The 15,027-nt window shown below is 37.1% G+C and overlaps 1 protein-coding gene across 2 annotated transcripts in view; it reads left to right on the forward strand.

The window, feature by feature from the left end:
* Positions 1-15,027, forward strand: part of NSUN6 (NOP2/Sun RNA methyltransferase 6) — a 75,694-nt gene that overhangs the window by 55,802 nt on the left and 4,865 nt on the right. For both annotated transcript variants that reach the window (XM_036253894.1, XM_036253904.1), the window contains exons 9-10: positions 4,421-4,569; positions 13,152-13,277. In XM_036253894.1, the coding sequence (XP_036109787.1) occupies positions 4,421-4,569; positions 13,152-13,277 (275 nt within the window). The remainder of the gene's footprint in view (positions 1-4,420; positions 4,570-13,151; positions 13,278-15,027) is intronic.

A 15,027-nucleotide genomic window follows, 5' to 3' on the forward strand; every position in this document is an offset into this window, starting at 1 on the left:
GGGTCTCTCCAGACCTCAGGCCAACGCTCTAACCACTGAGCCAAACCGGCCAGGGCAGCAATTTGTACTTCTTAATCCCTTCTTCTTTTTCACCCAACCCCTCTCCCACCCAGTAACCATCAATTTGTTCTCTGTAAATGAGTTTATGTTTTGTTTGTTCATTTATTTTGTATTTTAGATTCCACATGTAAATGAAATCATATATAATTTGTCTTTCTCTGACTTACTATACTGAGCAAAATACCTTCTAGAGCAGTGGTTCTCAACCTTCCTAATGCTGCAACCCTTTAATACAGTTCCTCATGTTGTGGTGACCCCCAACCATAAAATTATTTTCATTGCCACTTCATAACTATAATTTTGCTACTGTTATATCTTAGGCGACCCCTTTGAAATAGTCATACTACCCCCAAAGGCATCACCACCCACAGGTTGAGAACCGCTGCATGCTTACCACCTCAATCTCCATGATTTTCAAGAGTTCCTTTAGGCTTAAACTTCCTGCCATTGTGTTAAAAATAGTTCACTTAGGGAGAGCACCTGAGCTCTGTTTTTACTTGCTACCTCTCCCCTTTGGCAAAATCTCTGGCTTACTGTTCCAGAGATGAGGGCAAGATAGTGACCTATTTCTCTTGGAGTGACACTTAATGAATGAGAAGCACAGTGCTAGGTTGGGTTGGCAACCTCTGTTTTTTCAGCTTGCCTCTCCCAGGAGGGAACTTCTTCACCATCAGTGAATTGGGGTGAGGGCAGTTGGGGCTTTATTGTTCTCAGCTTCTGTGCCTGAGGTAGAGCTGCCCAGCTATGAATTGGGGCGGGTGGAGGAAGGCAGCCCCAGAGTTTTCAGCTGCTCTTACCTGGAGTTGAGCTTCTGCGACATGGAACTTGAGGGGAGGGAAGATGAGAAATGCTGGCAGACCTGTCCTTCCCGGTGAGATCCCACATCCCTTGACTGGGAGCTTAGGGATTGAGGAGGCATGTGTTCTTGGCTGCACCCACATGAAGTAGATCTTATTTCTAAGCTTCAGGGAGGAGAGAGAGGCAGTTGGGACAAAGGAGTGAACGGATTGTGGTTCAGTTGCCATAGATTCTCACTATTCTTACTGAGATCTATATTTTCTTGAATAAATGTTTCTTCATTTCATATGTGTCCTGGACATTTTCTAGAGACTTTAAATGGTGGTTTTTGTTTTTCATAATTTTCACCAGTTATTTTGGTTTCATTGGAGAAAAGGTTGTGGGACTCCTATTGCCCTCATTCCAAAAGTTGTCTCAATTTTATTTACTTTTAACATAAAATTATTCCTGAATTATATGCCATTCCAAAATAATGCAACTTTAGAATTCTCTAAAGGTAGTTTCAAGATTATATTATGAGAAAAGGTTTTTCTAAATAAAAATATTGGTACTCTTATACTGCATGTAAGCCTTACAAGTATATCCCATGCCTTTCTCGTTTTGAATAAGAAATTTTACTTGGAACAGGTGCATTTTGGTGATTTTGGGTCTGATCAAAGACAGTTTAGAATATTTTTATAAATTTCTTAATTTAATTTCTTTATAGTCATCTAGTACCTTCTATGGAAATTGTATTTATTAGGAACAGTGGGTTCAGTGACTAGGCGTTGCTACTGCCCTCATCAGGCCACAGTGTACGGCAGTGCCCCGTCCGGGTGCACCAGGCCATGGCGCGAGGGGGCCTGAAATCCAGCCTCTGCTTTGTTCTTCTTGTGCAGGACCCTGGTAATCCAGAGGTAGGGACCCGTAGTTCTAGTTCACACAAAAGTGTCTGTGGGCCTGCAGATTTCCTGGCTTTTAAGGATTCTTTAGTGCCTTGGGGGGGTGGGAGGGCGGGAAGAAGGGAGATAAGACATGAACACTAGTGACTATATTTTAAGCCACTAGTGTTAAGACTGTATTTGAAAAATACAAAATGATGTCAGAGAGAATGTTTATTTCTCACAGGGACAATAGAAAAAGAGTTTAGGGGAGCAGGTAGCATTTCTTAGGTTTTGAAAGGGCAGGTAGCATTTTAACAAATGGAAATGATTGCAAGAGACATCTCAGGTAAAGAGAATTAGCAGAGGCATACAGATAGGAAAGTTCATGCATCTTTGGGTAACAAAGTAATGTTCTGTTTTACTTTGTTCTTAACATTGGTGAATATGGGAGAGTACAGTGAAATGCAGCTGGAGAAATAGATGAGGCCAGATTATTATTGGTCTTTATTTGTTAATCTGTAGAGTTTATTTCATAGTGTTAGGTAGCTAACAATATTGTGGAACTAACAATATTTTTTGGTTTTATTAATGTCAGAGAAATGAATAATTTGTTGAGAGCTGTGATTTAGGAGAATTCATCTGGCCACAGGATTCAAAATAAAACTATGCCAGGTATTTCAATAAAGAGAATTTAGTATAAATGTATACCAAAGAGAGGCAATTTAGTACAAAGGTACAGTATAAGAGTCCGTTAAATAGATGTTGGAAAGCTGAAAAGCAAAAGATTACTTAGGCAACCTAGAGGTAGTAACTGCAGAAAGCAGCGTCTACCTCTGTAGCAGGAGAAATAAAGGGAGGAGGTTTGCTTATTAGAATCAAAAAGCTTAGAGAAGAGGCTCTATGGAGCTGGAATTCAAAGCTCTAAGGAAGTGGGTGCTACCCAGCTGCTTCTCCTTCCTTAGGACCCAAAGCAGGCATTGTGAAGGAGCTGGGCTCAGACCTCTGAGGGAGGGGTCTGTGTCTACTCCAGACTGATACTTAATGGGCGCAGCTAGAAGCTGCAACTGCCAAGGTAAAGGGCTATTGTTGGGATGCTTTTGACAGAAGTAGCAAACAAACAGGAATGAGAAAGTCCTTTCTGTACTCCTTGTCTCTCACCTCCCCACCCCCAACTCTCCTCTGTCTCCTGCTGGTGAATCTTGAGAGGAAGCCAGAAAGCAAAGGAGAATTGTTCAGAGTTCCCACCTCCAATCACATAGCAGAGGAAAGAAGGGTAGATTGGATCTCAGAAAACATAGATTAATAGCTAACATATTTAGGGCAAAGCAAAAGCCTTTGAAATGGGCCCCTGTACATACAAGAATTTAGTATACGATAAAAGAAGCATTTCAAACCCGGAAGAAAGAATAAATTAGTTAATAAATAGGTCTAAAGCAAATTATTTGGAGGGTGGGGGAGGATATATACAAAACTAATTTCAAGTTGGATTAAGGAGTTTAAAGAATTAAACTGAAAATAACTAGAAACAGGTGAAGATGAACATTTATCTGATTGCACAAATTGAGATTTTAAAGCGTGAAAGTAAAGGTAAAAGTCAACAAGGATAGGATATATTTAATCTTCAACAGTTACATATATAGAAAGATCCAAAAATTCAGAGAAGAGATTCTTAATATACAAAGAGCTCTTCTAATTAATAAGGGAAATACAACAATATCAGTAGAAAAGGAGCAAAAATAAAAGAATGTGACCATATAAAGAAAAAATACAAATGGCAATAAAATAATTGTCAACCTTTATTGGGATTTGGGGAAGACAAATACACTCATGGTAATGGAAGTATAAATTGGTATAGTCTTTCTAGAGGATGCTTATCAGTATATATCAAAAACCTTGAAAATAATTCTTTACATTGAAAAAATTTCTTCTGAGACAGTAGGTAAGATAGCAAGGATGGTTACAGATAGAAAGGAATTAAATCGGTAAGAGTTTGTGTCTGACAGTTTTGCAGTCGGAGAAAAGCACTGTGGGTACTGTAGGAAGTCAACTGTATCAATGCAGTCAGCAGCATTATCTTGCTTGCAGCTAGCTCACATAAATATATAAGCAGACTGTTTGGTTGTATGACTTTCTCCAGTAACACTAAACAGATCAAAAGTTGGAGTGGAGAAAATTAGTTAAATGATTCCAGAGGGAAACCTATGGAAGTTTGGGTCCAGGGGTTTTTTAACTCGTTGTAGAGCATGCCTGGCCGATGGCCACAGAAGCAAGGAGGCAGAGAAACCACAGAATGAGTATGTTTGACTAGAACCTCAAAGGTGCTTTATTTTCTGGGAGTACCAAGGGAAGTATTGGCTCTCAGAACGACTTGAATTCATTCGAGGTCCTAGTTTTCAGGAATTGTGGCTTCTGACATTGATGATACAAAGTCCCATTTGAGTAGGCCTTGGTTTTCACAGTATCAACAGAATAACCCTGTAATAATCCCATTTTTGACCTTTTTATAAAGTCAGATCTATATTAAATATAAGTCAGAACTAGTTTCACCAGGTACTTGATTGAAGGGAGAAACTTTTTTCTTTTTTTTTACTTGCTATTCCAGACTATGATTTTAAATTTCTAATAATTGCTTCTTCTCAGGAGTTTTTTATTGTAGACCAGTAGGGAAGATATAAATATGGTTATGCTTTTCTTTATAGGAGAGCCTCCATTCTTTCCAGAATCTTTTGACCGAATTCTTCTTGATGCACCCTGCAGTGGAATGGGACAGAGACCAAGCATGGCTTGTTCTTGGACTTTGAAGGAAGTGACATCATATCAGCCATTACAGCGAAAACTCTTTACTGTGGTATGTGATGCTACTGTGCTGTGAAAGAAAGTTAGCCTTCACTAGTCTGATGTGTAAAAGACTGAAAACAGTGTTCATAGCAGCATTATTCAAAATAACCAAATGTGGAAACAACCAAAGTGTCCATCAACAGATAAATAACCAAATGTGGTATATACATACAGCAGAATATTATTCAGCCTTACAAAGGGAATGAAATTCTGATACATGCTACAACATGGATGAACTTTGAAAACTACGCCAGACACAAAAAGGCAAATGTTGTATGATTCCATTTATATAAGGTAACTAGAATAGGCAAACTCATAGAGACGAGTCATTACCAGAGGCTGGAGGTATGAAAGAATAAGAAGTTATTGTTTAATGGGTACAGAGTTTAAGTTTGGGATGATGAAAATAATCTGGAGATGGATAATGGTGATGGTTTTCTAACAATGTGAATATACTTAATGCCACTGATATGTACACTTAAACATGGTTAATATGATAAATGTGTTATGTGTATTTTTACCACACAAAAAAGGGACAGAGAAGGCCTAGTTTTAAATATAGGAAGTTTTCCCTTATGTTGACGTCACTATTTCATTTACAGGCAATAGTAGAATTTCTTCAGTGAGGTGCAATGAATTTCAAATATGCTGCTTCATCTTTAAAATGTCACTGGATTGTTTAGTACTTGATGTAAATAATTATATATAAAACCAATTACTCTTTTTGATAGGGTTCCTGGATCATCTTAGATAGCAAATTAAAACTAGGAAGTCCAGTTATATAACTAATACAATATTGTTATGTCAACTGTAATTGAAAACATTTTTTTAAATCGTAAAAGTCAGAAATCCAATAGAAATAAAAATAGGAAGTGACAGTGTCCAGTGTGGGAGATAGGAGAATCATAAAACCTTTGCAAATTTAACTGTCACCAGTATATTTCAGAAGAAGCCCAGATAGAATATTTGAGGATTTACCTCAGTCTTGCAAAAATGATACAGTAGATTTCACAGAATATAGACAGCATTTGATCAAGAATTACTTCATCATTTTTACTCAGGCCTTAATTATAAACACATAGGCTACAGCAGTAATGGATGTAATATTATTCAGTCTCTGAAGTTGTCTATGTGTACATTTTTAGTCACCTCTCCTAGGAGACAACACATGTTGGATGTTGTCTCCTTTTGTACACAGAGGTGGTACTGGTAGTGGATTGTTTAACTTTTTCTTCTTTTATATAGTCTAAAGAACACATCCTGGGAGTTAAAACATCAAGCAGCATAAAAGAAGCTTTATTTGGAGCTAAAATCCATTTTGACTGTGGGTAAAATAGGACACTGATTTAAGACACTTGGCTTTTCTTTCTAGGCCATAGCAAAAAGAAAATTTAAACAGTCTAATTAGGATGCATTATCTCAATACAAAGAAACAGCTGACCGGGTGAGGGGAAATTGAGACTGTAGCAGGTATGCCATCTGGCATGAATAGAAATTGATTGAGAATGTGGACTTAGAATCAGACAAACTTTTTTAAATTTATTTTTCCAGTTAGAGTTGATATACAATGTTCTATTAGTTTCCACTGTACAACATAGTGATAAGACATATGAAATGATTACCTCCTTAAGTCTAGTACCCATCTGACACCATATATAGTTATCATTGACTGTATTCCCCATGCTGTACTTCACATCTTCATGACTACTTTTATTACTGGAAATTTGTACTTCTTTGTTCCTTTCACCTTTTTCACCCAATCCAAGTGAAGTCATATGGTATTTGTTTTTCTCTGTCCGATTGATTTGATTTGGCATGATGCTTGCTAGGTCCATCCATGTTCTTGCAAATGGTAAGATTTCATTCTTTTTCATGGCTGAGTAATATTGGATAGATGTACCACATCTTTATCCATTTATGTATCAATGGACACTTAGGTTGCTTCTGTATCTTAACTACTGTAAATAATGGTACATATATCTTTTTGAATTAGAGTTTTGAATTTCTTCAGAAGAATACCCAGAAGTGGAATTGCTGGGTCATATTGTAGTTCTGTTTTTAATTTTTTGCGGAACCTCCATAGAGTTTTCCATACTGGCTGTACCAATTTACAATTCCACCAACAGTGTATGAAGGTTCCCTTTTCTGCACATCCTCACCAATACCTTTATTTGTTGATTTATTGATGGTAGCCACTCTGACAGGAGTGAAGTGTTATTTCACTGTGGTTTTAATTTACATTTCCCTGATGATTAATATGTTTTCATATGTCTTTTGACCATCTGCACATCCTCTTTGGAGAAGTATTTATTTAGGTTCTTTGCCAGTTTTTAAATTGGATTATATGTTTTGCTTGGTGTTGAGTCGTATGAGTTTCTCACACATTTTGGATATTATCTCCTTATAGGATGTATCGTTGGTGAATATCTTCTCCCATTTAGTAGGTTGTCTTTTTTGTATTGTTGATGGTTTTCTTTGCTGTGCAGAAACTTTTTCCTTTGAAGTAGTCCCATTTGTTTATTTTTTCTTTAGTTTTCCTTGCCTGAGCAGATCTATCCATATATATGTGTGTGTGTATATATATATATACTACTAAGTGCGATGCCACAACAATTATTCCTTTTCTTCTAGAAGTTTTATGGTTTCAGGTCTTATATTTATGTCCTTAATCCATTTTCAGTTTACTCTTGTATATGGTGTAATAAAATGGCCTAGTTTCAGTATTTGCATGTATCTGTTCAGTTCTCCCAGCACCACTAATTGAAGAGACTGTCTTTACCCCATTGTTATAGTCTTGCCTTCTTTGTCACAGACTGATTGACCATAGAGATGTGGGTTTATTTTGGGGTTCTCTGTTCTGTTTCATTAGTCTATGTGTCTGTTTCTATGCCAATACCCCATGCTGTTTTTTGTTTTTTTTTTAATTTTTTTTTTCTCTATTGATTTTAGAGAGAAAGGGAAAGAGAGAGAGAGAGAGAAACATCAATGAGAGAGAACATCGACCGACTGCCTCTTGCATGCCCCCCACTGGGGATCTGGCCCACAACCTGGGCATGTGCCCTGACTGGGAATCGAACCGGCAACCTCTTGGTGCATGGGTCGACACTCAACCACTGAGCCACACCAGCTGGACCCCATGCTGTTTTAATTACTGTAGCCTTGTAGTATAGTTTGATGTCAGGTAGTGTGATACCTCCAACTTTATTCTATTTTCTCAAAATTGCTTTGGCTATTCAAGATCTTTTGTGGTTTCATACACATTTTAGGGTTATTTGTTCTATTTCTGTGAAAAATGTCATTGGTATTTTGATAGGAATTACACAGAATTTGTAGATTGCTTAGGGTAGTATGGACATTTTAATGTATTAATTCATTCTATCCATGAGCATGCTATATTGTTCCATTTATTTGTATCTTCTTCAGTTTGTTCCTTCAGTGTTTTATAGTTTTCCACACATAGATCTTTTGCCTCCTTAGTTAAATTTATTCTTAGGTATTTTATTTTATTTTATTTTTTTATTATTATTATTATTTTTTTTTAATTTATTTTTATTTTTATTTTTTTTCCTCACCCGAGGATATTTTTCCATTTTTTGTACAGATAGAGTGGGAGGGAGAGAGAGGAAGGGAGAGAGAGAGAGAAACATCGACGTGAAGGGACACATCGAGTGGCTGCCACCCGCACGACCAACCAGGGCCGGGGACAAACTGCAACCGAAGTATGTGCCCTTAGCGGGAACTGAACCCGGGTCTCTCCGGACCGCAGGCTGACGCTCTAACCGCTGAGCCAAACTGGCCAGGGCGGTATTTTATTTTTTGATGCAATTGTAAATGGCATTGTTTTCTTAATTTTTCTGGTAGCTTGTTCTTGGTGTATAAAAATGCAACCAATTTTTAATATTAACTTTATATCCTACTTAATTCATTTATTGGTGGAATTTAGGGTTCTTTCTATGTAGTATCATGTCCTGTGCAAATAATGACAATTTTACTTCTTCCTTTTCTATTTGGATGCCTTTTATTTCTTTTTCTTCTCTGATTGCTATAGCAAGAACTTCCATTACGATGTTGAATAAAAGTGGTGAAAGAGGCCCAGCCAGTGTGGCTCAGTGATTGAGCATTGACCCATGAACCAAGAGGTTGCAGGTTCGATTCCTGGTCAGGGCACATGCCCAGGTTATGGGTCAGATCCCCAGTGTGGGGCATGCAGGATGCAGCCTGTTGATGTCCTCTCTCATCGTTGTTTCTAACTCTCTCTCCCTCTCCCTTACTCTCTCTCTAAAATCAATAAAGAAGCCCTGGCCAGTTTGGCTCAGCGGTTAGAGCGTCGGCCTGCGGTCCGGAGAGACCCGGGTTCGGTTCCCGCTAAGAGCATGTACTTCGGTTGCAGTTTGTCCCCGGCCCTGGTTGGTCATGCGGGTGGCAGCCACTCAATGTGTCCCTTCACGTTGATGTTTCTCACTCTCTCTCCCTTCCTCTCTCTCCCTCCCATTCTATCTGTACAAAAAATGGAAAAATATCCTCGGGTGAGGATAAAAAAATAAATAAACAAATAAAAATAAAAAATAAAATCAATAAAGAAAAAAATTTTTCTTAATTGTTTTAAAAAAAAAAAGTGGTAAAAGAGGACATCATTGTCCTGTTGCTGAACACTTTTAGTTTTTCACCATTGAGAATGATGTTAGCTATGGGTTTGCCACATATGACCTTTACTACATTGAAATATGTTCCTTCCTTTTATTTCAACTTTACTGAGAGTTTTTATCATAAATGGATGTTGGATTTATGTCAAATACTTTTCTGCATTAATTGATATGATCATATAGGTTGTATCCTTGATTTTGTTTATGTTGTGTATAACGTTAATTGATTTGTGTATATTGAACCAGGAATAAATTCCACTTGATCATGGTGTATGATCTTTTTAATATATTGCTGAATTCAGTTTGCTAATATTTTGTTGAAGATTTTTACATCTGTGCTTGTCAAGAACATTGGCTTATACTTTTTCTTTTAATTTTCGTGACAGTTTTTAATCAAATTTACCAGCTTTTAAAAATTTAGTTCTGTGTTCATGGTTGTGTCTTTAATTCCATAGATTTTCTTTGGATTTACTTTTCCTTTTGTTGAAGTAGATACAATAGCGATATTTTTCACTAAGGACCTGTGCATGGTAAATTTCTTTAGTCAGAAAACGTCATTATTTTGTTCTCGTCCTTCAGTGAGAGTTTGTGTGAATATAAAAAGTCTTGTTGATAGTCATTTTCCCTGTAACACTGAACATAGTTCAGTTTCTAGTGGCATCTTCTTGCCAATAAGAAATGTGCTTAAAGACTCAATAATTATACCAGACCAATTATTATTCTTTTATGTTTTTATATTACATTTTTATTTTTGGATTTTTCAAGTAAAGTTGACATTCAGTATTATATACGTTTCACGTGTACAGCATAGTGGCTAGACATTTATATAACTTATGAAGTGACTCCCCCCAATATGTCAAGTACTTTCCTGAGTCCATACATAGTTATTACAGTGTTATTGACTATATTTCCTGTGCTGCACTTACATCCCCGTGGCAGTTTTGTAACTGCCAATTTGTACTTCTTAATTCCTTTACCTTTTTCACTTAGCCCTGCACTCTACTCCCATCTGGCAAACGTCAGTTTATTTTCTGTGTGGATGAGTTTGTTTCTGTTTTGTTTGTTTGTTTGCACTTTAGATTCCACATAGCATATGATATTTGTCTTTGTCTGACTTATTTCACTTAGCATAATATTCCCTAGGTTTATTTATGTTGTCGCTAATGGTAAGATTTCATTGTCTTTTTATGTTGGAGTAATATTCTATTGTATATGTGTACCACATCTTCTTTATTTAATTGTTTATCAATGGACACTTAGGTTGCTTTCATAGCTTGGCTACTGTAAATAATGCTGCAGTGAACATAGTGATGCATGTATCTTTTTGATGCATGTATCTTTTCAAATTAATGTTTTGGATTTCTTCAGATAAATGCCCAATGGTGGGAATGCTGGATCATATGGTAGTTCTATTTTTAATTTTCTGTGGAACCTCCATACTGTTTTCCAAGTTTTATTTTTTGTAGTGTCTTTTTCTGATTTTCTGATTTTGGTATCAGGGTAATGCTGGTCTTGTAAAATGAATTGGCGCGTCTCCCTTCTTTAATTTTTTGGAATAGTTGGAGAAAGATAAGTATTTGGGGCTGGGTGGAATATTTGGTAAAGTTCACCTATGAAGTCATATGCTGTAGGGATTTTGTTCGTTGGGAGTTATTTAATTATTTATTTGATTTATTTTAGTTATTGATTTGTTCAGATGTTCTTTTTCTTTCTGATTTAGACCTGGGAGATTGTGTTTTTTTTAGGAATTTATTCGTTTTTTGCCAGGTTGTCCAGTTTGTTGGCATATATTTGTTTGTAGTATTTTGTTATAATCCTTTGTATTTCTGTGGTATGGTTGTGACTTTTTCTCTTTAATTTGTGATTTTATTTATTTGAGCCCTCTTTCTTTTTCTTTTCTTGATGAGATAGGCTAAAGCTATATATATTTTGTTTCTCTTTTCAAAGAACCAGCTCTTTCCCTGGCCGGTTAGGCTCAGCAGTTAGAGCATCAGCCTGTGGTCCAGAGAGACCCGGGTTCGGTTCCCGCTAAGGGCATGGTTGCAGTTTGTCCCCGGCCCTGGTTGGGTCCTGCAGGTAGCAGCCACTCGATGTGTCCCTTTCACATCGATGTTTCTCTCTCTCTCTCCCCCCTCCCAATCTATTTGAACAAAATATCAAAAAATGTCCTCGGGTGAGGATTAAAAAAAAGAACCAGCTTTTAATTTATATTGATCTTTTCTAGGGGTTTTTGTTGTTGTTTTTAGACTCTATTTTGTTTATTTTTGCCATGGTCTTTATTACATTTTTTCTTTTTCTCACCTTGGGCTTATTTTTTTCTTCTTCTTCTTTTTTTTTAGTTTCTTTAGCTGTAAGGTTTGATTAATTATTTGAGATGTTTCTTGTTTCTTGAAGAGTGCCAGAACCAGACAAATCTTGATTGGAGTCATGCGCCCTCCCCATAAGTGACTTTGGGTACATTGGTTCCATATCTGAGAAATGGGGTAATAGCTCAAACTAAATTACCGCAGTGGAGAGTGTAACCATACCTCATACTTGTTAAAAGGATTTATTGAAAAAACCCAGTAAGGTGCTTAAAATAATAGCTGGCCCACAGTAACAAAATTTAAATTTTGATCATCATACGCTGATTTGAAAGCGCGCGCGCACACACACACACACACACACACATGATTTACTACAGAAGATTTTCATTAAAAATTTTAGAAGATAAAGTTTAGTTATTTGGCACAAATTTATTTTTGTATAACATCTTAGCTCCTCATTTATTGGAATTATTCATTGAGCGTCTACTGTATGTAATATATTATTCTAGGTGCCGACAACACAGCAGTGAAAAAATAAACAGTTTCTGCCCTTACTTATGAGGTTTCAATTCTGATTGGGTAGGGAAATTAACAAATAGATGAGTAAGTTATTAGGAAGGGAGGATAGGAGCATTGGATTGGAATAGTTGCAGTTTTATGTAGGATGGGGTGGTCAGGGTGGGCACTGCTGGAAAGGTGGCATATGAGCAGCGATAAGAAAACTGTGAAGGAGCAAGCAATGCAGACAGTTAGAAGGGCTTTCCAAGCTCGTGCATGTGTCCTGAGGCAGGGGGCGAGGGGGTGCTGTGTGTGCTCCAGAACAGCAGAGGCCAGTGTTGCTAGAGCAGAGTGAGCGGGTGTTCAAGGTGCGGTCAGAAAGGCAGCAAGAGGCCTGTTTTGTGTGGGGCTGGACAGCCACTGTCAGGACTTGGGCTTTGACTCCAAGCGATGATGGAGAGCATTTGAAGGCTTCTGAGCTGAGAAGTGACAACTTTATAAAGTTCTGCTCTGATTACCATACTGATAATATATTGTAGAATGGCAAGGGGAAGAAGCTGGACTAGGTAGAGACTGTTGCAGTAATCCAGGCAAAGATTATGAGACTTGATTCATAAGTGTGTCAATGATGTTGGTGAGTAGTAGCCAAATTCTGGGTATATTTTGAAGGTAGAGACAATAGGATTTGCTAATGTATGGGGAATGTGAGAGAGGAATGTGATAAAGGATAATCTAAGATTTGGGACCTGAACATCTGGAATGATGGAAATACTTCTTCAGTAGATTTCAGAGGGAAGATAGGAGTTTACTTTGGGACATGTCAAATTCCATAGTATATAGAGAAGGCATTCGAATATATGAGTATGGAATTTAGAAAGAAAGCTAGCCTAAAAGTGTAAATTTGGTATCTAAAGTTGTGAAACTAAATGATCCTATTTGGGAAAGTCTTGGTTCAAATGAACTATAAGAGCTCCAAGATAATGAAATGTATCTAGTCTGGAACATCTAATTAGGAAAGAATCCTGATCATACAGAACATCCTTTTATTTATCCCAAGTATCTGAAAGGTATCATATAGATATAAAATTCCTTAAGATGTTGATTTAGCCTGGTGGTTCATGTGGTCTGATCATGTTCTTGTGTAGGCGGTGAAGCTGCTGAAGCCAGGCGGGGTGCTTGTTTACAGCACATGCACGATCACACTGGCAGAGAATGAAGAACAAGTGGCCTGGGCCCTCACAACATTTCCTTGCCTTCAGCTTCAGCCCCAGGTAAGAATAATTTCTAGCACAGAAACTTAACTGTAAGAACAAACACAGGCTATTTTATGAAGAAATATGTCAGGTAAAACTTCTGAAACAAATACTACCATAAACAAAAACGTTTTTCTCATTAAATCTGCTTAGACTGCTCATAGAGAATTTCATTGCCTGACAAAGTTTTCCTTGTGTTCATTCCTTGTCATTGTGTTAAAAGTGCCACAGGACTCAGGTGTATTTTTGTTAGATCCATCTTTCACTTGTGGTTCTTGTTCATGTTGCTCAGAATTTTGTTTCCAAGTTGTTTTGCCCCTCCCAGTCCTAGATTTTCCTCAAGTAAGGAAAATGTTGAGCATATTTTTCTCATATCACATCAAAGCCCCGACAGGCTTTAAAATAACTGGGATATCAAAAGAAGAATGAACGCGGGGAAATGGTTCGAGATTACTGCTTCTTTACAGTTTCTTATGTAACTTATGTAACATTTAAAAAGCTATCATACTTTATTTTACCTAGCATTATATTTCTGTTATGATTTTTATTGAACACATATTTATAACTAGATGTTTAGCCCATGATGTTTGAGATTGAGCTTAAATCTGGAATAATGCTCACATGCATTCAGATACATTGAACATATAACTTTAATACCTTCCTGTATAGAATTCTGGTAAGTAATTAGAATACATTGAAAAAAGCAATCTCGAGATTGTTTCTAGATGCAGAAATTAAGATAATTACATTGTAGATGAAAATAAGTCTTCAGCAGAATTCACTTGAAATTTGTGTGTGTGTGTGTGTGTGTGTGTGTATAAAATCCCCCCCATAGATTAATAAACGATAAGTGTTTAGACATACACCTAAGAAAATACACCTTCAGAAACACATAACCATTTGTGAAATGGGGACTCAAACTAGGATTATGGATCTTTTGCAGTAGTTTGCAAGTATCACTCAATTCCTTATGATTTTTTATTCCTCTAAACTGAATGATGCTGCCTTAATCTATCTCTTTTTTATATTCTAGTGCATTTAAAAACAGAAAAAACCCTGGCCGGTTTGGCTCAGCGGTTAGAGTGTCGGCCTGAGGTCCAGAGAGACCCAGGTTCAGTTCCCACTAAGGGCATGTACTTCGGTTGTAGTTTGTCCCCGGCCCCGGTTGGGTTGTGCGGGTGGCAGCCACTCGATGTGTCCCTTTCACATCGATGTTTCTCTCTCTCTCTCCCCCACTCTATCTGAACAAAAAATGAAAAAAAATGTCCTCAAGTGAGGATAAAAAAAAAACAGAAAAAAAAATGTATCATCTAATTGGCATGGGTCAGAGAGAGGCATCTTTAGAGGCCCAAAGAACTCCTGTCAGTTTGGGGGAAGTCCCATAAATAAAGCTGAATTTTTACCTATTGCTGTTATTGATAATAATGTTCCATTTATTGAGGTCCATATACCTCTATGTGCCAGCCACTCTGTGCCAACACATACCAGGCATGATACCACCTTCTTTATTTAAGCCTCAGATTGAGTATTTTATGTTTTATGAGATGAGGGAATGGTTAGGTAAAATTACTTGCTTAAGGTCATATAGCTACAATGTGTCAGGGCTATGATGTGAATTCATGTATTTTTAACTATGAAATCAGGTCCTTTGCAGTATTATGATATTTGATAAACATATGAGCTTTAACAGGTATTCATTCTTCATGTTACCTTATATTACTGCTTTCCCACTTGACTACCTAGAAAAACAGTACGTTCTACAAAATTA

Source organism: Molossus molossus, unplaced genomic scaffold (genome assembly GCF_014108415.1).
Source record: "Molossus molossus isolate mMolMol1 unplaced genomic scaffold, mMolMol1.p scaffold_m16_p_1, whole genome shotgun sequence".
NCBI lineage: Eukaryota > Metazoa > Chordata > Mammalia > Chiroptera > Molossidae > Molossus > Molossus molossus.